This window comes from Suricata suricatta, chromosome 9 (assembly GCF_006229205.1).
Source record: "Suricata suricatta isolate VVHF042 chromosome 9, meerkat_22Aug2017_6uvM2_HiC, whole genome shotgun sequence".
Taxonomy (NCBI): domain Eukaryota; kingdom Metazoa; phylum Chordata; class Mammalia; order Carnivora; family Herpestidae; genus Suricata; species Suricata suricatta.
In genome coordinates, this window is record NC_043708.1 from 10,465,603 (window position 1) to 10,489,386 (window position 23,784).

Here is a 23,784-nt window from a genome sequence, read left to right on the forward strand (position 1 = left end):
TCCCCATAGACCCTCAGTTGGGGAGGGGTGTGGTGGGGCGGGGGGCAGCATGGGCCTGTGGTGGGAAGAGAGGCCACGGAAGGGGCTTGGGGTCAAGGCTTGGGCCTCAGATCTGCAGGTCACTTTCCTCTCTGAGCCTGCTGTCGGCGCGTGGGTGGGCACGCAGAGAGCACTTCCTGCAGGCCAGGCACTGTTGGAAGCCCTTGACATGTATTAGCTCATTTAACCCTCACAGTGACCCTGTGAAGAAGGTTCGACGCTGAAGTACATGGGCATGTCAGTTCAGGCCACAGAACTGCTTCGGAGGAGGCAGAGCTGGGATTTGAACCGAGTGCCATCCGTCTGTGCTCTTAGCTGTTGGTTCCTGAGACCCTGGGACTGACTGAGGCCTGGATGGACACGGAAGGGGCCTCTGCTGGCACTGCCAGCTGCTGGCACTCTTGGGTGCCCTCTGGTGTTCAGGAGGTGACACTGACCACAGAAGCGCCCTGGGGTTCACTCCACAGAGAATCAGCAGCCCTGCTTGAAACGGACACCGAGTCTCTGCGACCGAGAGTCCCTGGGGAAACAGGAGACCCGTCCGTTCTGCTGGAGAGTGGCCACGCGTGGGAGTGGAGTGGGACAGGCTTGGGTTCCGACAGACCTGGGCTCCACTCCCCTCGCTGGGCCTGCACAGTCCCTGGTCCCCTCTGAGTCGCTTGCTGATCTGTCCTGCAGGGTCACCTTCACGTCCGCGGGGGGTGGTGTACAATGGGGTGGGTCCTGTCCATCGCAGCAAGTGTGGCCCAAGTCGGGTGTCCCATGCTGTCAGCCCCCTCTCCTTGGGCCTGCTGGGCGCCCTGGTTCTCGGTAGGAGGCACGTGGCAGAAGCCGGCAGTGGGTAGTGGGGTCTGGAGTCGAGGACGAGGAAGACAGGAAGGAACGCACTCTGGGGACTGTCGCTCCAAGTCAGCCCGTTTCCAGCCTGATTTGGGGCAGGAGGCTGGAGTTTCGGAACAGCCTGTCAAAAAAATACTTCGTACCTATTGAGTGGGCTTCAAAGGAGGCCCTCCGGTGCCTGCCTGCCCGCGTCTCCCTTGAGTGTCCGCTGGCCGGGCCCACAGCACTGAAGTCAAGGGGACAGGGTGTCAGGCCAGGCCTGGACAAACTCCCGGAGCGGGTGGCGATGCAAATGGCCCAGCCTCGGAAAGCTGGGGTGGGGATGGGGGCTTTGGGTGGGCGCTCAGCCCCTGGTTTCCCCCCCAGATTCGGGGGCATGTGGGGGAAACACTGACCTCATTTGCACGTAGAGCCCCCGTGTTTGGATGGAGGCGGAGGGCGGAGCAGGGTGTGGGCAGAGCACCGTTGTGGGCCAGGCCGAGGCACGTGCCTTCCCAGCATTAGGTGATGCCTAGGCCTGAACCTGATGGCTAATTATCTAAACCCCACCCCTCTCCATGCCCTCTGCCCGCCCTGAGTGGGGTCCTTGGCTCCAGAGCAGAGGCCACACCTGCCGCTCGGGCCTGGGGCCAGGGCTCGCCTCTGCTGTGGTCCAGGCACCCAGCCCTGCAGGGACTCTGCGTCTCTCCCTTCTCCACCCCCCTGCCTGCCCGTTCATCTTTGGCCCTCAGAGGTCCCTTCTCAGGTGAGGCCCTGTGCCACCCCCAGGGATCCGGACAGCATCGGTCCTGCTGGCGGGGCTCATGGGGGAGCCCTCAGAGGCCAGAGCACGGAGAGGACTGCCCACAGGCTCACGTCTGCTCACCGCTTGTCCCTGCCTGCCCCCCAGAGGCCCAGGCCTGCTAATTCTCCTCCCAACCCAGAGCTGTTTCCTTGGTGTCTCCCCACCCTGGCCACCCTGCAGCAGGGAGAGGACAGGTGCCTTGGGGAATGTGCAGACCCAGCCTGCTCCTCAGCAACCTCCATCTTGACATACTTCCTGCGTTCCAGAAGGCCGAGGGCTGTGCCTGGAGGGCAGCGGCCCCTGTTCCCTGGGGTCACAGACTCCGCTTCTGCCTCAGGGCTCTCAAGGTCCAGGCCTCCTAGTGCCGGGGCCCCGGGGCTGGTCCCACCGGGTCAGGGACTGGAGACACGGTGACTCCCTGGGGGGGAGGGTGTAGGTTCCCTCGCTCCTTGTCTCTTCCCCCTCCCCGCAGCTAGGCCGGAAGCCAGTGTTACAGAGCCAGTGTGGTCTGACTGAACGACACCGGGCTGGCACCCAGCCCCCCACCTTGCCTTCCCACTGCCATGGCGGCCTGATGGGGGCGCCACCTCCATGCTGACGCTGACCCTTTCTGTTTGGCAGTCCTCTGCCAGATTCCTCGCTTCCTCTGCCACAGTCCAAGACACGGGACTGGAGGCTCCAAGGAGAAATTCCGGGAGTGAAGTGAGCTCTCATCCTGGCTGGTTTGCAGCCTCCCGAGGAGACTCAGGTCCATCCTTGGAAAGAACTTTCCTGTTTGTCCCCTCAGTGCTTCTCACTGGCCCTTCCAAGCCTTCAGGACCGGAGGGAACAGTGAGGCAGGGGCCACCCCTCCCATCCCCCCAACCCCCCCGGTGCCTCCCGCCGGCTCCGTCTAGCCCCGTCTCTGAGTGAGACACCAGGCAGACCCCCAGGACCCCCTGTCTCCTCCTGGCCCGCAGACACACCCCTTCACCCCTCCCGACTGACCCCAGCAGGCTCTCACGGCTCCTCCAGGCCGGCCCTTTGTTTCCCAGATACACAGGGCTGCCCCCTGGGCCAGTTGGTGAGCCAGAGTGCTGTTCGTCTTGGAGACCCTGGCTCCCTTTCCTGGAGTTTCTTTCCCCTTGTGATGACCAACCCCTGTAGACTTGAGGCTCCCAGGAGCCTGCCCCCGTCCCGCATCACACTCAGAGTCTCCCAGCGCCCATGTAAGAAGTCTCAACGTCTCTTCCCTGGGACATAGTAAGGCAGACAGACACTCAAAACATACTTATTGGTCATGTTTGTCAGAAAGTATCAGATATTAGTCATTTACACTTTAGTGTGAATTTAGGCCCACTTTGTGTTTTTCCAGCTAAAAGAGATCTTGAGCTCTCAGTGCCTTCAAAGCTGTTCTTCTCTGCATCTTTAAGAGGAAGAACAGGGCCCAGAGAAGTAATTCTTGACGCTGCATTGTGGTTTCAGACCCCGCCATGTGTGATGTGACCCTGCCGATCTTGAGTTCCTTCTCTTCTGTTTAGCACTGGATTTGTGCTGGTGAGCTGGACTGTGGGCCTGCTGACCCCCAGGATCCCAGGCCCCTCCAGGCCCCCTCTGCTTCCATCCTTTTGTCCTGTCTCCATTGGCTTTTTATTTTTTTAATCAGGTATTACAGTTCTATGGTAAAGTTCAAGTGATACGGTTTTTAGTGTAATTTTTATTTTGGGGTAATTTTAGATTTACCAAAAAAAGTCACAAAAAATGGTACACTAAGTTTCCTTATGCCCTTCCCTCGACTGGCTCTTGCCCTGATCGTTTGGTCCGAGTGCGATGGGCCACGTTTCTCACTGTTCGTTTCTATTTTTCTCTGTAAATGGCAGTTATCTTGTAAGGAGATACTTTCCAGATAAGCTGTTTCTCATCACACTTTTGCCTGCTATTTTAGAGCCATTGATGGTTCTTGCTGACAAGTGTTACTACTGTGGTACTTGCCAAATGGTCGTTATATCGAATTCAAAAAAAACAAGCATGCCCCTCTTCAGACCGGGACTTTGGCAGTGTATATTTTGGCTTCTTTCTACAGCCCATAAAGGACGAGGGACATAGGTCTGTTGGCCTCTTTTTTGGTGGCAACGTAATATTTCTGCACATGATTGACAGAATCATGATTTACTCGATTATATGGAGCTCATAAGGACCTTCCAGTTTAATTGTTTTTTATTAACTGGGCTGTAGTAAACATAGATCTTTTGCATATTTCTCTAAAATTAATTCCTAGAAGTGGAGTGTCTCAGGGAGAGATTTTTATAAACATTCCTCATGTTGGCAGGTACCGCTGGATTGTTCTTCAAAAAGTCTGAGTAAATGTGACTCCCCTGTGCCCATCTGCCAGGGGGAAGTGATGCCTGTCCTAACTGGCATTCCTTCTGTCACTGGCAAGATAGAGCATCCCTCTTTTTGTTTATTCATTTTTGAGAGAGAGAGAGACAGCATGAGTGGGGAAGGGACAGAGAGGGAGGGAGACACAGAATCTGAAGCAGGCTCCAGGCTCTGAGCTGTCAGCACAGAGCCTGACGCGGGGTTTGAACCCACGAACCATGAGATCATGACCTGAGCTGAAGTTGGACACTCACTGACTGAGTCCCACAGGCGCCCCTGATAGAGCATCTCTTTATGCACTTATTGGCCCTTTGCTGTGCGAGAATCGCTTCACGCACCCACTTCTCTGTCCGGTTGTTGGTCCTCTTCCTCTGGGTTGGTGAGCGTCCTTTCGGGATTAAAGACGTTGTCTCGTTGTTTAAAATATGGACTGTTTCATCGACAGAAGCTTCATCTTTGCGCTGGGGCCAAGCTCACATTTTTTCTCTTCTGCTTTTAGAATATGTGCTGCCAGAGAGAGCACTTTAAACATTATTTCTGAAATGTCTTCCAAACAAAACAAAAGGCCTGCTGCGTTTTGGGAACCAGAGCCGAGTGGGGGCAGCAAGGGTCTGCCCTGGTCCAGAAGGGGCCACAGATCACTGGAAATGGCTGCCATGGAGCAAATCCACGTCGTGCCCGCAGCCATTTCCATCAGCGGGAACAGGGCTCCGGAATGGCCGTGTCTCTGCCCGGGGCCCGCGGCTGGCTCCTGTGTGCCTGGCCTTGTGGTACATCCCAGGGCCAACAGCACTGTGGGCCCTGGAGACGGAGCAGGTCATCAGCTAAGTCAGAGGGGAGGAAACCACGCATCCAGCTGACCAGGGCAGGGTCAGTCCAGGAAGTGTCCCTGTGATGTCCCTGTCCCTCTGTCCCTGCCCACGAGCAACCCCCCTCCCTCAATTTTGGGCTGATTCCACATCTTCCAGCATCTGCCCCCCCACCCCCACCCCGACAACTCACTTGTAGCCAGAAAGCCTGAGGCTCAAGCTGCCGGCAGGGAGGTGGCAGCTGCAATTAGGCCTTTGGGCCCCTCAGAGCCTCCAGGGAGTGGAGGGGGGCTGCAGCCACTGGGGAAGGGCGCCCTCCACCCACTGTCTCCAAATGACAGTCAAGTCAGGGACCCACGTCAGCGGAGAGGCTTCTGCCAGGGAGGTCTTACTCCACTGCCTCGGAGAGCCCTGGCCAGGCTGAGGACTCCGTCGGGCCTGCGCACACTGGTTCCCCCCCCGCCCCGTCCCCGGCCCATTGCTGACGCCGCTGTTTGTCTGATGTCGCTGGGGACTGACAGCTCCCATCTGACCTTGTCTTCTGAGCCTGAGGACGCCGCTTGAAGCTGCGCGCTCTGCCGAGGGGCGCGTGGTGGCCCCCTGGGAGATGGCCTGCATGGTGCCTGCTCATCCGCTCTGAGAGTCCCAGTTCTGTCTCGCTGGACAGATGGATGAGGAGGCTCTGTCTCCTTTATTTATTTTTATTTATTTATTAAAATTTTTTTTAATGTTTATTTATTTTGAGAGAGAGAGAAAGACAGAGTGTGAGTGGGGAGGGGGCAGAGAGAGGGGGAGACACAGAATCGGAAACAGGCTCCAGGCTCCGAGCTGTCAGCACAGAGCCAGACATGGGGCTCGAACTCACAAACTGCAAGATCATGACCTGAGCCGAAGTTGGACACTTAACCGACTGAACCACCCAGGCGCACCATCCATCTCCTTTAATGCTTGGTGTCAAGAGTGCTGTGTCTGGGCAGGAGAATGCCAGCACAATGCTTCTCCCCCCGGGGCCTTGTCGGGCCACACGGAGCAGTGCTGGGCTCACTGAGGTGATCTTGGACTTGTTAAAATGGCGGACCTTCGGCTAACCATACCAGGAATCAAGGTGGAGGGGATGGTGGGATCTGCCGCTTAGCACCTACTATGTGCCGGTTTTTGTTTGAAGTGTTTTATACGTCAGTTCATTTGACCCTGCCAGCAGGCCCGTGGACAGGACTGAGGACTGTTCTTACCCCCATTTGACAGACCAGGAAACTAAGGCATGGCGGGTGAAGGACCTTTCTCAAGGTCCCAGGCAGCCTGGAGTATCTGGTCACGCAGTGTTGGGGGAGCTTGACGCCTCTCGGTCTCTGAGACGGCCTGAGAACCTTCTCTAACTCCTTCCAGGCCCTGAGGCCTTGAGCAGGACAGGGCGGGGGGCAGGGCTGCGCTCACAGGCCGCCGTGGCCCTGAGGACAGAGCGTACCCTCCTGGGCCTCGCTGTTCTTCCCTGCACGATGGAGGTGACAGTCATAATCTACCCATAGCGTCGCTAGCAGGATCCCATGAGTGGGGATCTGCAGGGGTCCTGCACTGGGCCGCGCGTGCCTGGGCCCACCTCTCCGTGGAAGGAGCCATGGTGCAGGCATGCAGCGCTCTGGGCTCGAGGACGGGCGCTGTGGGTACTGAGGAGAGCCAGGCGGCCCCCCAATCCTGTCGGGAGACTGGGTACCAGGGGTGGGAGGCACGAGCTGGGGCCTGAGCCCAGAGGTGGGCCAAGCCTGTTTTGTCCAGAGCCTGGGGGTGGGAGGTATTGGAAAGCCTTCTTCCTGTCACTCTTGCCAAGCCTCCCTCACTCCTGCCCCCACCCCTGCTCTCAGGAGGTGCTCATTCTCCCCTCACTTTCCCCGCCACCCGCCTCAGGGGCATCTCGGGGCTGGGGGGAAACGCCGTCCAGGTCTGACCCCATGCCCGTTGGCCTCCCGGCCCCTGCCTAGTCTGCATGGTCGGAGACCTGGGCAGAGGGAGCCCTTGCTGGCCTTCCCTCGCACCCACTGTCCACGTAGGCCCTTTGAGGTGTCAGGTCCTTCTTTCCCTCAGCTGCTCTGGGTAAATTGGACAGATGAGCGGCAGCCAGTCCTGTCTGCCTTTCAGGAACACGGTTTCCTGTGGGCCCTTGATGGCCCCCCGGCTCCGTGTGAGCCCCTCAGGGCCCAAGCACAACGAGCAGGGACCTCTCTCCTCTCTTATCCTCAGGAGGTGCACCCCGTCCTATGCCTAATAGTCCCAAGACAGTCCTAGCATCCAAGGAGCCTCATCTCTGTCGTAGGTTTGGCCTGGACCCTGGGGTGTTGGCTGGACCTCCGTGAGTGAGGGGGGCTCGCCCAGCTGTGACTCTTGATAGCAATGAAGCCGTGTCTCCTGGTGCGTGTCGCACGCCCCACGCCGTCCAGCATGGTAACTCATGGTGGCGTATTGAATCCTCACAGTGGTCCTTGGCGTGGCAGCTGCTTGTGTTATGCCCATCTTGCAGATGTGGAAACTGAGGCACGGAGAAGCAGCCCGGGGTGAGCCAGGGGCCCGAGGATTGGAGCCCAGGCACTTGGTCCACTACTGCGCATACCCGGAGCCTGCGAGGGGCCACTGGCAGGATGAGGAACCGCTTCTCCTGGGACTCACCCAGGCCCCGGCAGGTTTCCAGGTGGTTTCCATGAGTCAGCCACCAGTCCCCACATCCCCAGGGCATGCTGGCTTTGAGGGCTGCAATGCTCTTAAATAGAACAAAACCTCTTATTTCAGTTTCATCTCATCTGAGGCTATGAATGGTCTGGAGATATGCACGGTGAGGTCACTGCCGTCCAATTGTTTCCACCCTTTTGAAGCTCAGCACAAATCCCCCCGAGAAATCCAAGGGGCCCTCGGGGTGCAGGGAGAAGTGAGTCACCTGCCGCAAATGGGATGCAGGAAGATCCGAGGGAGGGGGTGTTCAGGGACAGAGAGGACCGAGCAAGGGACCGTCCATGGGCATAACTGGCGGGAATCGGCAACAGGGAAGAACAGATTGTGACTTAGTTCATGGAGGGCGGCGAGTGGTGAGGATGTGCTAGGGGAGGACTCGCCCAGGACAGCAGGGAGGTGAGGATGGAGCGCTGCCCCGGGGCAGGGCACGCCGTTGCCAGGCGGTGCTGGAGCGTCCCTGGCCAGGCCAGGCGACGGCACATGATGCTCTGGACACCGGCAGCAGGGCGTCGTGCTGAGGACGGGGCTCCCTCTAAAGGCTCGGCTCCGGCTTGGAGACCCGTTCCCACATCTGTTTCCTCTTAGCCCTGGGCCTGCCTTCTGGGCCCTTCCTGGCCTCCCAGCCCAGGCCTGTAGCGGCTTTCCCACCTCGACAGGCCTGTGACTCGACCGTTCTGAGTTACAGGGGGGCTGCTGTCCCCTGAGCCGAAGGGCCCTTCAGGGTGTCTTCAGAGCTGCTGTCGGGCTGCAGCTTGGTTTACCCAGAATGCTCGGAGCATCTCTGCCTGCATGGAATTCACAAGCATGTGGCTCCGGGCCCCTAACAGTTTCCCGGCTGCGGGAAGGTGACTTTGGACAGTCTAGCACTAAATGAGTCTTGGACACTGGCGCCTGCAGGTTGGCAGGCCAGGCTCTCAGGGCTTTATCCCTTCTGGCCATATGCCCAGTCATCAGGGCTGTCCCAGACCAGCAGCGCCACGTGGTGGCCAGCTGGGGAGTTGCAGGCCACCCCCTCTCTCTGCTGGCCCCCCAGCTTCCCCTTCTCTGATGTTTCCAGGGCTCCCAGCTCACTTTTGTTCTGTCCTCCGGTTCATCTCACACATGTGCGCTTGCCAGAGAGGTTTCTCGCTGCCACTTCAGAGCAGTGCTGGAAGCGGGGGAGGTTGGATCCTGACCCCAGGGAATATACTGCAAGGTTCCTGAGGCAAAGCCCAAACTTTCGGAAATTTAACAGGGTTCGAGACAGGAGCTGTCAGACAAGGCAGCAGGGCAGGAGAGAGGTGGTGCTGGACCACGCGAGGCTGCCAGTGGAAGGTTCTGGGTGAGGCGCGCCAGGGAGGCAGCATCAGTGTGAGACCCCTTGTTCTCAAGGTCACAGGGGAACTGGATGAGTGGGTCCTTGCCAAGTGGTGGGAGGAGGGGCATCCCAGAGGGGCTTGTGGAGATCAGTGAGAGCAGGAGCTGGGGCTCAGCTGGGAAGGATCCTGGGTTCTGCGTTCCAGGGGGAACTGGGAAGTGCATTCATTGGCTGGAGTGGCCACAGCAAAGCTCCGGACTGGGCGGCCCCAGCAGCAGAACCTTATGGTTCTGGCAGCTGGAAGTCCAGAACTGAGGTGTCCACAGGCCTGGCTCCTTCTGGGGCCTGGCTCCTTGGCTTGTAGGTGGCCGCCGTCTCCCGGTGTCCTCACGTGGTCATCCCCCTGTGCGCATCTGTGTCCTAATTGCCTCTCATAAGGACACCAGTCAGATTGGATCAGGGCCCGCCCACGTGATCTCATTTTGACGTCCTCACCTCTTTAAAGGCCCTGTCTCCAAATCCAGTCACATTCGGAGGAATTGGGGGTTGGGACTTGAGCATGTGGATTGTGGGGGAGCACGGTCCAGCCCATGGCAGGAAGGTAAGCAGAGGCCTGGAAGGGCTTTGGACTCCCCTGGAGTTGGCCATGGACCAGCCTTGAGCTGGGAGCAGCCTCAGTATACTGGGGGGGTGGAGGTGGGGATTGGGGCTCTAGAAAGATGGCCCGGGACCTGAGAGAGATGTGTGCTTGGGTTAGACGGTGAATAAGGTGGGCAAGACGCCCAAGTCGTGTCATCCGTGGGTAAAGCAGAGGCTGTGGGGAGAAGATGGTAATGGGGTGAGGGTACCAACAAGGGGGCCCGGATTCACAGACTCCAGGATCATGCAGTCGGGCAGCTGGGAAGGAGCCCCGGGGCTCGTCCACAGCCCCTGTCTGGTCAGCGTCCCAGGAGGACTGGCTGAGGCCGCCGTGGGTGCCCCAACGCTGGGGTGGCGCCTCCCCTCCTAGAGGGGAGGGGCTTGCAGAGGTGCCCTGGGGAGGGTGGCATATCCAGAGAAACAGGGCCGACTCTGGTTCTCACGTGTTTCCAGACGCCCCTCGTGGGTATGGCCTTACCAAGTGTCTGTCAAAGCTTGGAGGTGGGCAGCGTTGCTTTTCCATTTAACAGATGAGGGAAAGGATCAGAGAGGCTCGCTGGCCTGGCCTGGGTAGCACAGGTTGCAGGGACTGGGCTGGCTCTCAGCTGCAGAATCGACACTCATCATTGCTGACATGTTTTGCTTTCTGGGCCACCGTGTGTGGTAATGGCCCCCTCCAGGCAGTCTTCCACGACTGCCCTGACCCTAAGCATCGTGATGGACATGACTGGGGTATGTATTGGGCATACGACCTGCCTGCCCTCCCCCAGCTCACCTCACTTCCACCACTCACGCTTGGTAATCTTGAATTTAGCTCTGTCAGTCACAGTTTATGTCTTGTTCAATAAAAAGGTTTGATGTGACTATGGCAAGGTACGGACATATGTTCTGTATTTACGGACCATTTGTGGGGGTGGGGGATAGCCAGGGGCGCCCAGTCTGTGCAGAGACTGACACACCGTTTGTCACCCAGATGACATGAGCCAGCAGAAGGGCCCTTTTCCTAGATGCCCAGGAAGGGGGTGTTCAGAGGTGGCCTGACCAGGCTGGGTGGACAGGCAGGAGTCCATTGGGCTGAGAAGGGGTGCCACGGCGAAGGCCCGCAGTCCTCTTGGGGCACAGGGTGGCACTGTGCAGCGGTTCCCGCTGACACGTCCATTCCGTGGGCCCCGACGGTCACTTCCGGGAATTCGCCTGTGGAGCTGGTCCACCACGAGCACAAAGCCTGCTGGGTGAGTCACGTCCATCGAAGCCGTCTCTGGTGGAGAATAACTGGCACACACGTATGTGACTTCAGGGGAAGGGTCACCAGTCAGGTAACCAGGATCCACAAAGTCATGGGAAGACGTGACGACAGCCGTGTTCGGTAAAACCAGAATTAAGAAGACAGGTCCAGTCACAGGCGTGCCAGCTTAGGTTGGTGCTTGTGCGGGGATGTCATGCAGAGAGGGGAGGGCCAGGCTGAGCAGGGACGAATGTGACTCCTTTCTCATTTTCAAGTGGAACGGGCCCAGAGGCAAGGGGATGTGACGACATGATGGCACGGGGCCTGTGCGGCAGGCGAGGCCCGGAACGCGGGTCAGGTGGTGCCCTGACAGGCCGACCACATGTGGCCCAGATGCCCGAGGAGCCGGCCCTATGCCCTAGGCAGCAGTGACCCCTTCACTCAACAGGTCAGATCATTCACTTGGTAGGTGTTTGTTGAGCACCTACTATGTGCCAGGCAGGGTTCTAGGCACTGGGCTGTGGCTATGAACAAAACCCGCCTGCCCTCATAGAACTGACCTTCTAGAGAGGGAGACAAGGTGGCACGTTTTCGTAGTGTCATCCCGCTGCTCAGGGCCACACAGCAGACTCCTGGCCACCTGGGTCCCCTCCCTGGTCTGTCTTCCGCCTCTTCTCCCCTCCGCCCAGCCCTGACTCCTCGCGCTGTTCGCTCCGGGGCCCTGCCTGCCACAGAAGCTCCGGAGGATTCCGCATGTCCCCAGGGAATGTCATCTCTGCTCCTGGGTCTTCTCTGCATCAGATGCTGCCTGGGGGAAGAAAGTCAGCCTGTCCAAGAGAAGGGAGCCAAGGCAGGGTCCTGTTCGCCTGTGCCCGGGCCCACCACCGCCACCAGTGCCCGCCAAGATGTCCATCACGGCGACGGGAGGGCGCGTAAGAAAGCAGGCAAGGTCGGGGCCGGCACCCGACACGCCCCAGGAGGCTGGACGTGGACCAGCGGCCATGATGCCGCATCTGCCCACCCCCGGGGGTGTCCCCAGCCGGCCTTGCCGCTGTGGGGTACCTGGTGTGTGCCAGGTCTCCGACAAGCCTTCAGGGAGATTTAACAGACAAGGAGAGTAAGTTCCAGCAGAGTTTAGTCACTTGCCAAAGGTTACGGCTGATGAGTAATTTACCCCAGCCTCACAGTCGGGCTCCGGAGTGCCATCTCTGCCTCCCGCCCCCAGCTGACTTCTCGTTTCCACCTGTTGGTCTCGGGGCTTCTATCTTCTTGGTAGTTCCGTAGCAGCTGCCTGTAGTCAGATAAGAGCGAGGCCACCTGGCGGAGCGGAGCCGCGTGTGACTCTCTCACCTCGGTCTGCCCGTGGCCTTGAGCTGTTCTCTTTCCTCTTTGGACATGTGGACACATGGTTGGGACTCGCTTATCTCTGAGGGCCCCGAGCTTCACATTCCGTGACGAGGGTGGCAGAAGAGGGGGGTCCGGGGGGGATTTGGTCTCCCAGGGGCTAGCATTTCGGCTCTTGACAGAACACAACCCACCATGCAACTAAAAAAAGCCTCTTTCCAACTCCCATCCAGAAATAAAGATGACAGATAAATAAGCAACAGTAGCTTTTTTCTGGGAACCAGAAATAGCTTTCTGGGCTCCCAGTGCCGACTTCTAGAAGGAGTCTTCAGTCTCTCTTTGGGGAGAAGAGCTGCTGGCGACGTTGGGAGTTTCCCACGGGAGAGCTGGCAGAACCCCGGGAGGCGGGGCTGGCATGTCTGCTGCCACCAGGGTGCGGGCTCGGAGGCTGCCGGGGCCTGGTTCCTTCCCTGGCCTTCCCCTCGGCCAGGCGACCCCTCTGTCATGGAGCTAGCCGGATGGCTGTGTCCTCATGCCTGAGCCTGGGGCCCGTGTGTGCGGCCAGCGGCACCTCCTTCAGCAGGGCCTTTCCCTGGCATGTGCCCACTGCTGCAAGCACGTGGACCCCAGACGCGTCATCTTCACCACCTGCCTCCTTCCCTGGTCTCTGTTCAGCCAGATGCTCCCTGACCTCGCCCCTGCTCTGCCGGCACCCCTCTGTGGCACCCCACCAGCTCCATCCAGCTGTGCATCTCACCAGGCTGTTTACCGTCTGGGAGCGTAAGCTCCACACGGGCGGGCACGCTGTACTTCTCCTAGGATTTGGCGGAGCCCCGACACAACACAGACCTTGCCACCTGTGATGAAATGGGTGTTGAGCCCCAAGTAGGAACAGTAGTCGTTTCTAATTTAATGCAATTTCACGGACACGTAGAATGTTCCTGGTTTAAGCAGTAAAGACATTGTCATCTCCTATACTCGAGTCTAGAGAGGGGCAGGCCTGGGGTGTGGAGCAGCCATGGCCTGGTGTGGGATGGTACTCCCTCCCAGCCTCTGCCCTGCAGGCTCAAGACTGCCTTTACCCTGTGCTGGCCTCTTGCTTGTGACCGAGCTCCGCCTGTGGGTCCTTCTTGGCGGTGTGCTTGGCCAGGCCCAGTCCCAGACCTAGTCGTGGAGTGAAAGTGGAGTGGGCAGCCACTGGTGCCTGCCGCCCAGGGTGTGCTCAGCAGGCTCCAAGTTAGAAGGGGGGGAAGACCGTGACAGTGTGCACATGCCCCTCGTTCTTGGTGCCACCTCTCTGGGGCCCTGCTTTACACCAGAGCCTGAGATGTCAGAAAAGTGGGGCTGTCTGGTCTAAGGCTAGATGTGACCCATTCACTGGAAATGACTCATCTCTGCTTTTCCTCTGGACGCCAAACATCTCTGGGGGAAGCACTCACCTTGTCCTTGTCTGACTTCATCCTGGACCTGACGATGAGCCACCCGGGCACCCCTAAAATCCACCTTTTTTTAAAGTATACACACAGTTCAGTAGTTTTGAGTGTCTTCCCTAAATTGTGCAACACTCACCATTATCTAAGTCCAGACCATTTTCCTCACCCCAGAAAGAAATGTACCCATTTGTAGTCCGTCCCCACTCTGCCCCAGCTCCCGGTAACCACCATAGATTTGCCTCTTCTGGACCTTTCATGTGAATGAAGTCACATACTGTGGGGCTTTTGTGATTGGCTTCCTTCACTCAGTGTACAGTTTTCAAGGTCATGCTGTAGCCTGTGTCAGCACTTCGTTCCCTTTTCTGGCTCAATGATCCCCCGTGGAACGGGCACCTCACATCTTGTTCACCCACTCCTCTGTTGATGGGCGAGTCGGTTGTTGCCCCTTTCTGACAATGCTGCCGTGAACATTCCTGGGCAGGTTTTTGTGCGGACACAGGTTTCTGTTCCCTTGGTTGTACATCTGGGAGTGGAGTCCCCCGTGAAACTCCGGGTTTAACTGTTTGAGGGCCTGCCAGACTCTTCCCCAAAGCAGCTGTGACATTGTACATTCCCACCAGCAGTGTTAGCTCTTGCTATTTCCTGTCTTTTTGATTCTAGCCATCGTGGTGGATGCGAAGTAGGGTCTCCTTGTGGCTTTGATGTGTATTTCCCTGATGGTTAATGATGTTGAGCATCTTTTCACATGCACATTGGCCATTTGTATGTCTTATTTGGAGAACTTTCTATTCAAATCCTTTGTCCATTTTAAATTTGGGTTGTCTTTTTATTGTTTGTTAATAGTTCTTTATGTTTTGGATATTAGACCATTATCAGATCTATGATTTGCACATATTTCCCCCCATTCTTTGGGTTGTCTTTTTCACTTCCTTGATAGTATCTTTTGAAGCACAAACGTTTTTAATGTCAGTGGTGTCAGATTTGTCTGTTTTTTTACTTTCGTTGCTTTGTGCTTTTAGTGTCTACAAAACCATTAGCTGATCCAAGGTCATGAAGATTTACACTTATGTTTTCTTCTAGCGGTTTTATTGTTTTAGAACTTAAATTTAGCTCATGATCCATTTTGAATCAATTCTTGTGTATGGTGTGAGGTAGAGTCCCAGCTTCATTCTTTCTCACGTGGGTATCCAGTTTTCGTACCACCATGAGTTGAAAAGATTGTTTTTGTCCCTACTGAATTACATTGGCCCCCTGGTGGAAAATCAGTTGGCTCTAGGTATTCGGGTCTGTTTCTGGTCTCTCAGTTCTATTCCACTTGTACCACTCCCACACTGCCTGACTATTCTAGTTTTACAGTAAATTGTTAAATTGGGAAGTGTGAGTCTTCCAACTTGATTCTTTTTCAGGATTTCAATATTGGCTATTCTGGGTTCCTTGCATTTTTACATGAATTTAAAGATTAGCTTGTCCTTCCTGCTAATAGAAAGCTAGGATTTTAATGGAGAGTTGCTGAATCTGTAGACCGGTGTGAGAGTGTTGTCAGCTTAATATATTAAATCCGTTATCCATGAACATGGGATGCCTTTCCGTTTGTTGAGATCTTCTTGAATGTCTTTCAATAATAGTTTGTCTTTTCCAGCATTTCAGTCTTTGTGAAATTTATTTCTTAAGTGTTCTTATTTTTTATGTTCCTGTAAGAATTATTTTCTTAATTTCACGTTCAGATTGTTCATTGCTAGTATGTAGAAATATACTTGTTTTTTGTGTGTTGATCTTTTATGCTGTAATCTTGCTGAACTTTTATCGTTACAGTTTTTGGGGTTTTGTGTGTATGGATTCCTTGGGATTTCCTATATACAAGATCATATCACCTGCATGTAGAGGTGGTTTTACTTCTTCTTTCCAGTCCAGATGCTTTGTATTTCATCCTCTCTCCTAATTGCCCTGGCTAGAACCTCAGTATAGTATTGAATCGAAGCGGCAAGAACAGACAGTATTGTCTTATTCCTGATCTTAGGGGTAAAGCATCCCCAGTCTTTTCACCCCAAAGTAGGATGTTTATGTGATCTTTATAAATGCTCTTTAATCAGTGAAGACATTCCCTTCTCTTCCTAGTTTGCTGAGTGTTTTTATCCTGAAGTTCATTGGGTTTTGTCAGGTGCTTTCTCTGAGTCTGTTGAGATGATCATCTCAATAAACGCTTTGTCCTTTATCCTGCTAACATGGAATGGGCATTTTTTATACTACGGAGCCTACAGCCCAGGTATGAGCCCCTCCCCAGCTAGTCCACATACTCGCTGTGTAACTCTGGGCAGGGCACTTCACCTCAGCATGCCGTTTTTCCTCTTCTGTAAAATGGGAGTGACACCACTTTCTTGTGGGCTCTTGTGAGGGGCCTGAGTTGCTTTGTAGACTGTGATGCCTGGCACTTATCAAGTGCAGTTTCCTGAGAAGGTAAGGTGGCTGTTATCAGTGACATGGAAAAGTTTGGGTGGGCTGGGGTGGGAGGGGGCGTTGACGGGGCAGGAGGGGCCATTGGCAAGATAAATCTAAAGGCCAGACCGAGGCATCTGCTCTGAAAAATCTGGTGATGGGGAGTCTGGAAGCTCTTACAGGAAGTGGCTTGTTGGGCTCCAGGGGTCTCTGAATCTTCCGGTGGGAGGGGATAGGCCAGGGGGGCTCCAGCCTCCTGTCAGAGCAGGTGAGCACCTGTCTACTGCATATTGAGGCCTCGAGGGTCACACTCTGGGTTGGGCTGCAGGGGCTATGCATTTGCAGCAACAAGCTTTCCCGTCCCAGCTCTGAGTCTAGGCTGGGGGTGCAGAAATGGGGCTTGTTTGGGCAGTGACTCACAGCTGAGAGCCAGGACGTAGCCCCAGTACCTCCCCACCCCGATTCTCCTGACTTCTCGTTTCCCGGCCTGCCCTTTCAACCTGTCATTGACCATCAGGTGACATGGGGCAGGCTGCCTGTTTTGGCCTCTGCCCACGGAGACCCTGTCACAACAGTTTGAGGATTAAAGGTGTTCTGTGTTTGGAAGACCTGCAGCACCACCTGCCAGGGCTCAGCAGACATTGCCCCCAGCCTACCTCCCCTGGTCCCCGAGAAGCCCTGTAACCTCTGAAATCTGCCAACACCCAACAGTTTTGCGCCTGTTTGTGGAGTTTGGATGAGGGAGGGGGTGGGGCAGCAAAAGCATTTTTAATATGCCCTGTGTGATTCTTGGCATTCATTTTTATGAGCTATGTGAGGCTGGATCTTAAACCTCGGTGTAATGTACTGACCTTAGCCAGCCAAGTAGCTAGAAGCCCCTGGAGACAAGCCATGTTGCTTGTTTCCTTTTGGTTTAGTTTCCAGGTTTGGGGGGGCACCCCCACATCACTAACGCTCAGCCTTTCCCAGCCCCTGTGCCCAGAAGTACAGGGTGGGCCCACCTCCCGAGGAGCTGCTGGCCTGATCTGAGAAGGGGAGTAGACGAGAAGCAGTAATAACAAACCGGAAATGTAATTTAGCAATCAGTAGGGAGCATCGGGGCACATCTGGTTAGCCCACAGATCATCTGTTTTGCCCTAACCCAGTGCCTGGCACCAGGAGCGTCCTGACAGCCAGGGCAGACCCAATGGCCAGCACTTTTCAGAAAAACCGGACATGCCAAGAACCCACTGGATGGGCACCCCCGTGAGACCGGGGACTCAGGAAAGGCAGGGTGTGAGAAGGCGTTGGCAAGGGGCTGGGGCCAGGACTGGTGAAGGGTGGTGAGGGTGCTCCTCCGAGAAAGGGAGGGAGGGACTCGGGGGCCAGACGTGGCAGGCAGGTGGCTGATGAGATGTGGCCTTTAGGTAGCGAAAGGGTGAGCGTCCTAGTGTCCCGGGTGCAGGGACATTTGTGTAGCCGTGGGCACGCGCTTTAATCTCCCCGACCTCAGCCTCCTTCTCGTGGGATCAACATGCAGACTTTAGAGGTGACGCATGAAAGTCCTTTGCACGGCGCTAGAGCCAAGCACGTGGTGCCGCTCCCGCACTCACTGTTAAGCCGATGCAGCGAACGGTGGGAGAAGTCTTTATTGAGCCAGAAGAATGTCCGTAGTTCACTGAGAGAAAATTTGGGTCATAAAACAGTGTCCTGTTGTAAAGTTCTGCGTGCATAAACGTGTATATGCCTCAGGCTGAGAAGTTTGTAGTCATAGTCTTATCTGTGAGCACACGTGGTTCTTCATTTTTTGGGGGTCAAGTTTTACACTTGTCATATATTGGTTTTGTAATTACAGCAATGTTATTAGAAAATGTAATAAAAGTGGTGCCTGGGTGGCCCAGTCGGTTGAGTGTCCGACTCTTGATTCAGGCTCGGGTCATGATCCCAGGGTCGTGGGATGGAGCCCCGAGTTGGGCTCTGGATTGGGGTCTAGCCTGCTTGGGATTCTCTCTTTCTCCCTCCCTCTGCCTGGACCCCCTGCTCACGGACGCATGTGTGCTCGCGGGCTCGCTCTCTCTCAAATAAAAATGAAGAGAAAGGAAATGTAACTAAGGAACATGCTGCTGTTACCGTCAGGGTGTGTGTGGGTGCACGCGTGCACACTCGCTGCGGACTTGGGACGTGTGCTCAGGAGAGCAGGGCTGTGGCCCCGGGGAGGTGGCTCTGTCGCAGGAGGTGGGCTGGAGGCTAGTGGGCGGGCGTGCTGACATGGGCTTCTCCGCCGTCCCCAGATGACAGGATCTGCTCGCCACCCTTCATGGAGCTCACGAGCCTGTGTGGAGACGACACCATGAGGCTCCTGGAGAAGAATGGCCTGGCATTCCCCTTCAGTGCGTACCACGCCCGGGCCCCGGTGGGGACGGGGTGTCTGTGCGCCCTGGGATGCACGGCGGGCAGGGGAGGGGGAAGCCTTCATGGCAGTCGGCAGACACAGGCCGTTGGGTGGTGTGGGTGCAACATGCCTCTCTGCCAGCCTGGCAGCGTCTGTCTGGACTCCTGAGAGCAGATGCTGGCCGTTGTTGAGTCAGCGTGACCCCCGCCTGCCCCTCATCCCAACGAGTGGCCAGAGGGTCAAGAATTTCTCCCTGTGTCGCAGGTCGGGCTTCGTGGGGGAGTAACCTAATTTCTCTCTGCTTTTCTCTCCTTGCCCCATAGTCTGCAAAACCAGAGTGGCTCATGGCACCAACTCTCATGAGGTGAGTGGCAGCTTGGACCGCCCTGTCCCCCGTCTCCCTGTGCCCCCGCCTTCCCAGCTCACAGTGTCTTTCTGGGAACTTGCAGGGGTCTGTGGCCCCGCCTTCCCAGCTCACAGTGTCTTTCTGGGAACTTGCAGGGGTCTGTGCACCAGATCCCACACCTGCTGCTCCTGCTCCCTGTTTCGCTCCTGCTCCCTGTCCTGCTCCTGCTCCCAGTCCCGCTCCTGCTTGTGGCTTTGCCCATGCTCTCCAGCTTCTCCCCATTCCTGTCCTGTCCCCAAGGGCGGGTTGGGCGTTCCAGGGGCCTGCCCGCCCGCTTTGAGCCCTGGCAAGTCACATCACATCCCAGTTTGACCTGCCCCACTTTCCACCCTTTGGCTCATCAGTGTCGATTGCTCTGTGGGCACCTGCTGTGCCAGCGGCTGAGGCGCACCCCTCTGAGTGCTGTGACCGGAAGGGCTGGTCCCGCTGAATGTAGAAGGAAGTGGGGGAGGCGGTGGCACTCTACTTGCAGCCTCCCCTGCATTCCTTTACCCCCTGCGGGCAGTCCCAGTCCCACTCAGTGCCTGGGAAAGAGCGCACAGGAGGTGCAGCCCTTCCCCCTGCTAGAGACGGAGTCCCAGAGACCTAGCACCGGTGAGATAACGGTGCAGTACCATGGCAGATGACGCCTTCTGGGGGTAAGAGACGCACATGGCCAGGCGGGGACTCCATTGGGTTGTCCTTGCTGTCTTTGGAACCACACTGGGACATTGCCCTCAGGGCTTTCCCCCCACCCCACCCCCACCATCTGCATTCCATACCCTTTGGGGCACAGCCCAGCCTGGGGGCCTCCCTGTTAGGCACCTGGGAGGGTGCACTGGGCGGTAGACTCAGGGCCCGTCCCGAAGGCCCTGTGAGGAGAGTCTGACCCCATCAGAAATGCTCCCCAAGACTGTGGGATGGAGCTTGGACAGCGCCCCCAGCAGTGCCCGGGAGCAGATGTGCATGGCAGTCCTTATCCCTGGCATCCATTTACGGCGAAGGGTCTGTGAACAGCCCGTGTCACTGTGATACAGGATGTGGGGTGATGGAAGGTGCTGGGCCGAAGTGCGCCTCCGCTCGTGGGAAGGATCATGGGGGCAGCCCCTGGAAATCTCGGCCTGCTGCAAAGGTCAGCCGCCTCCTGAGGCCAGGAGCCTCTGGGGAGCTACCCCTGTGTGGGCCTGCCTGGGCTCCACGCCAGCCGGGCCCTGGGAGGGAGCAGGAGTGCTTCAGAGCAGCCAGAGCCCACGCTTCCCTTGGCACCGGCACCTGCCCGCCCACCTTCCCCCTGCCCCTCCTCACTGGCACCTGGTTCCTCTGTTGGTCAGCGGCCTGCGGTTTTCTGGATGGAAGGATCTCTCTAATCATCATTAGCGTCATTAGACCATCCCGGGGTAGAAGAGGTCAGCCTGCAGGGAAGAAACCCCTTCTCTCTTCACGAGAGAACCCTGGAATCACGTGGGCCTGGGGGCAGGTCTGGCTCCGGGCACTGCCAGCCGTGGGACTTGGGGCAGATCACCCAGCCTCTCTGAGTGTCTGTCCGCACTCATAAGTGGGGATAGGATCGCGGTTGGAGGGGTGCGGCGGTTGCCACACGTGTACCTTTTGGGTGCTCTGTCAGGGCCTGTGGGGCCTGTGGGGCCTGCGAGCTGTGGGAGAAGCGGTGGGCGACCCGGGTCCACATTCGCTCCTTGCTGCCAACGTGCACGGTCGGCGCCCTCAGGGGAGGCTTTCACCCCTCCAAAATGTACACATGGGTACGTCCCTGTCCCCCCCCCCACGTCTCCCAGCCACTGTGTGCTGTGTCGGTGTGCTCCCCATGGGAACACAGCATCCGGGATTGGGGGCTGGAGACCCCCGGGGGGTCTGTGTATGCTCTGCGCTGCCTGCCTCCTGGGAGGCCTTAACTCAGAGGGGCGCCCCCTTGAGTGTGGTGCCCTCCATGGCATGAGCCTGGGCATCAGGGGGCACAGCTCTTCTCTGGTTCCAGGGGTGCCCAGGGATGCTGGGTACGGCAAGGATGGAGGACAGGTCTGTGGACTTTAAACAGGAAAGTGCAGCTTTTTTTTTTAAATTAAAAAAAAATAAACATTTTTTTTTTTTGAGGGAGGGGCAGAGAGGGAGGGGGAGACACAGAAACAGAAGCAGGCTTCAGGCTCTGAGCAGTCAGCAGAGCCCAACACGGGGCCCAAACACACAAACTACGAGATTATGACCTGAGCTGAAGTCAGACGCTTAGCCGACTGAGCCACCCAGGCGCCCCGAAAGGGAGGCTTTCTGATTAGGGTCCTCACCTGTACTGAGGTCTGCCTGAGCCCTCCCTCAGAACCCCAGACCCCACTAAAATCAGCTAGTTTTGCCAAACCACTCTTTTTATTTCTTGTTCACAGAGCTGTTTGTTTGTTTAAGCCAGTCCGAGCACACTGATTTGCTTGCTGGTGAAATCACCCCCCCCAACCCCCCCCCCACTGCGTCAAACCACTGAACAGAAAGCTCAAAGTGCCCCCGGAGTTATCGAGGGAGTTACTGTTGTAATTTTACAAGTGAGGAAAATGAGCTCAGGGCAAGTCCCCTACCCGTCCTCAAGCCCATGTCTGGCTGGTCTGGCTCCAGAGCCACCGGCGGGCTGCCCCTTCCTTGTCAGAAGGCTGAGCAGTCACTGTGGCACACGCCCACGCATAGGCACACAGATGCACTCACATGCACACAGATGTGCGCATTGCTTGTTTCCGCGTGTGGCCTGCCCCTCAGCTTCTGCCCTGTCCCGGCCGAGCACCGGGAACGTTGGGGTGGTGCTCCTCGACCGTTGATGTCAGGGGTGGCCTGCGTCGTTCCTGCACAAGGTCCTGGGCATCTGGTGGCTCCTTCCTGGGCCGCGTGGGCTGCGAGGGATTAGTCGTGGCCGTGGAGCCGAATCAGATTTCCTCCAGCTGCGCTTCTGCCCTCCCTGCCTTAGGGGCCTTACCACATCCTCTCAGTGGGGACCTTTGTCCCCAGAGGAGTCAGGGACTCGGAGCATCACAGTCCCATTCCTCAAGCATCCGTGTGGTTCCCTCCACGTGTGAGAGGCCGAGGCTACAGCCAGGCCGACCCAACCCCACCCTGGGCTCCATCTCTTTCCAACAAGGCCAGGGCCTTGGCTTCCTTGCAAAAGGTGCAGGATAATAGTGCCCACCTCAGAGGGGTGGTGTGAGGACAGTCTGTGGGGACTCGCCTTAGGTGGTCAGGACTGGGCTGGGCATGTTCCGAGTGCTCAACCAGAGGCAGCCCTTACCCTTAGACTTTGACCTGAGGCCTCCCAACTCCTGATCCGTTGCTCACAGTGCCTGCCTCTCCTGGATCTTCGTGGAGGAATCTCCAAGGATGTCTTAAGGACTGAATAATACACCACCAGGGCTCCCATTCCCGGGATAACGCTGTGGACTTGTGCAGTGCACAGCCAGCTCACCCCTGCCTGATGGTGCAGGATTTCCAAACCCTGACAGCAGGAGTGAATTGACCCCCAGGTGCTCATTCTCAAGTCTCACTCCACTCATCTTGGCTTGAGCTACTTCTTGAAGAGCCCTTGGTTCACAGGGATGGTTCTTGGTGGCAGAGCTCCGGCCAGGCGAGGTGGCCCTGTGTCTGGGGCCGAGTAGGTGGTGGATCGTGACAGAGCCCCTGGCCCCTGTCCCTACAGATGGCCATCGTGTTCAACCAGGAGGGTTTGAGTGCCATCCGGCCGCCCTGTGTGGTCCAGAACTTCATCAACCACAACGCTGTTCTGTACAAGGTGTTTGTGGTGGGCGAGTCCTACACCGTGGTCCAGAGGCCGTCGCTGAAGAATTTCTCTGCCGGCACATCAGGTGAGCTTCCCGCCATCACAGGGGCCCAGCTGGGAGGGGGCATGGCTGTCTGTCCTGCCGCACTTGCCCTGCCACCCTGTGTTACTTTGGATGGGCAGGGGTGGGGTGGTCTGAAGGCTGGAGGAGGCAGTGCAGGGGTGAGGAGGTCTTGGACAACGAGGTAAACCCCCCTCCCCCGGGTCATTGTAGGGGATGCCCCAACCCCGAGCCATGTAAGCTCCGCGGCTCCTCGGGGAGCTCTGCGCCCAGGACACTACCTAGGGGCCCCCCAGAGATGAGGCTCACAGGCAACATGCCGGAGTGCGTGATTGGCCCGTCAGGGAAGGAAGGTTTGGAAAAGGGTGCCCCGTATCTTGAAGGCCAGAGTGCTGACTGTTTCTTCATATCTTCTTTGTCCACATGGGGAAGCACACTTACTTGCTGCTCCCGCCCCCACGGAGCACATGTCGCTCTGTTAGAGGTCACACAGGGTCACAACACTTCCCAGCGGCAGGACCTTGGGCAGGCCGCCCCACTGCGTCCCCCGCCCCTTACAGGGGTGAGGACTGAGTGAGCATGTTTTGGATCCTAAATGTCCCTAAGATGGGCACAGGGGTGGCAGTGTTTTTAGGGTGCTGCCATCATCTGGGGCATTTGAGGGGGTCCTGTAAGGAGACGAGGGGCACCACAAGCTCATCTTTTATTTTTTAAGTTTATTTATTTAGGGAGAGAGCACACGAGCAGGGGTGGGGCAAAGAGAGAGAGAGAGAGAGAGAGAGAGAGAGACATAACCTAAGCAGGCTCCACACCATCAGCACAGAGCCCGACACAGGGCTCAAACCCACAAACCACAAGATCATGACCTGAGCCGAAACCCAAGAGCCTGGCCCTTAACTAGCCGAGTCACCCAGGCGCCCTGCTCAGTTTTTTTTTTTTTAGCTACTCGTGCCACCAGCTGACGCTTGGCCCTTTCAGAAACTGACACTAAGATAAGGATTTGCTGGTGTTGGGTCTGCTCAAAAGAATGTTCTAGTGGTTCTGAAGGCATCTCTGAGGCAAGTTCCAGAAACCTCTGGAGCAGAGTAGGAAGCGCAGTGTTGTAAGAGGATGCCGGGCAGGACGTCTGGTTGTCCCCGTGCGGGGGGCTCACACAGGCGCACACGTGGCTCTGCAAGGAAGCCCGCCGTCACCAGGTGCGGTAAAATACCGGGCCGTCTGTCTCCGTCTGAGCCACAGATGTGTCTTCTGAAAGTCCCTCCTGCTGGGATCGCCTGTCGCCATC

The 23,784-nt window shown here is 57.0% G+C and overlaps 1 protein-coding gene across 2 annotated transcripts in view; it reads left to right on the forward strand.

The window, feature by feature from the left end:
- The window catches only part of ITPK1 (inositol-tetrakisphosphate 1-kinase), a 166,319-nt gene that overhangs the window by 128,072 nt on the left and 14,463 nt on the right, over positions 1-23,784 (forward strand). For both annotated transcript variants that reach the window (XM_029952121.1, XM_029952122.1), the window contains exons 5-7: positions 18,190-18,288; positions 18,614-18,654; positions 22,358-22,523. In XM_029952121.1, the coding sequence (XP_029807981.1) occupies positions 18,190-18,288; positions 18,614-18,654; positions 22,358-22,523 (306 nt within the window). The remainder of the gene's footprint in view (positions 1-18,189; positions 18,289-18,613; positions 18,655-22,357; positions 22,524-23,784) is intronic.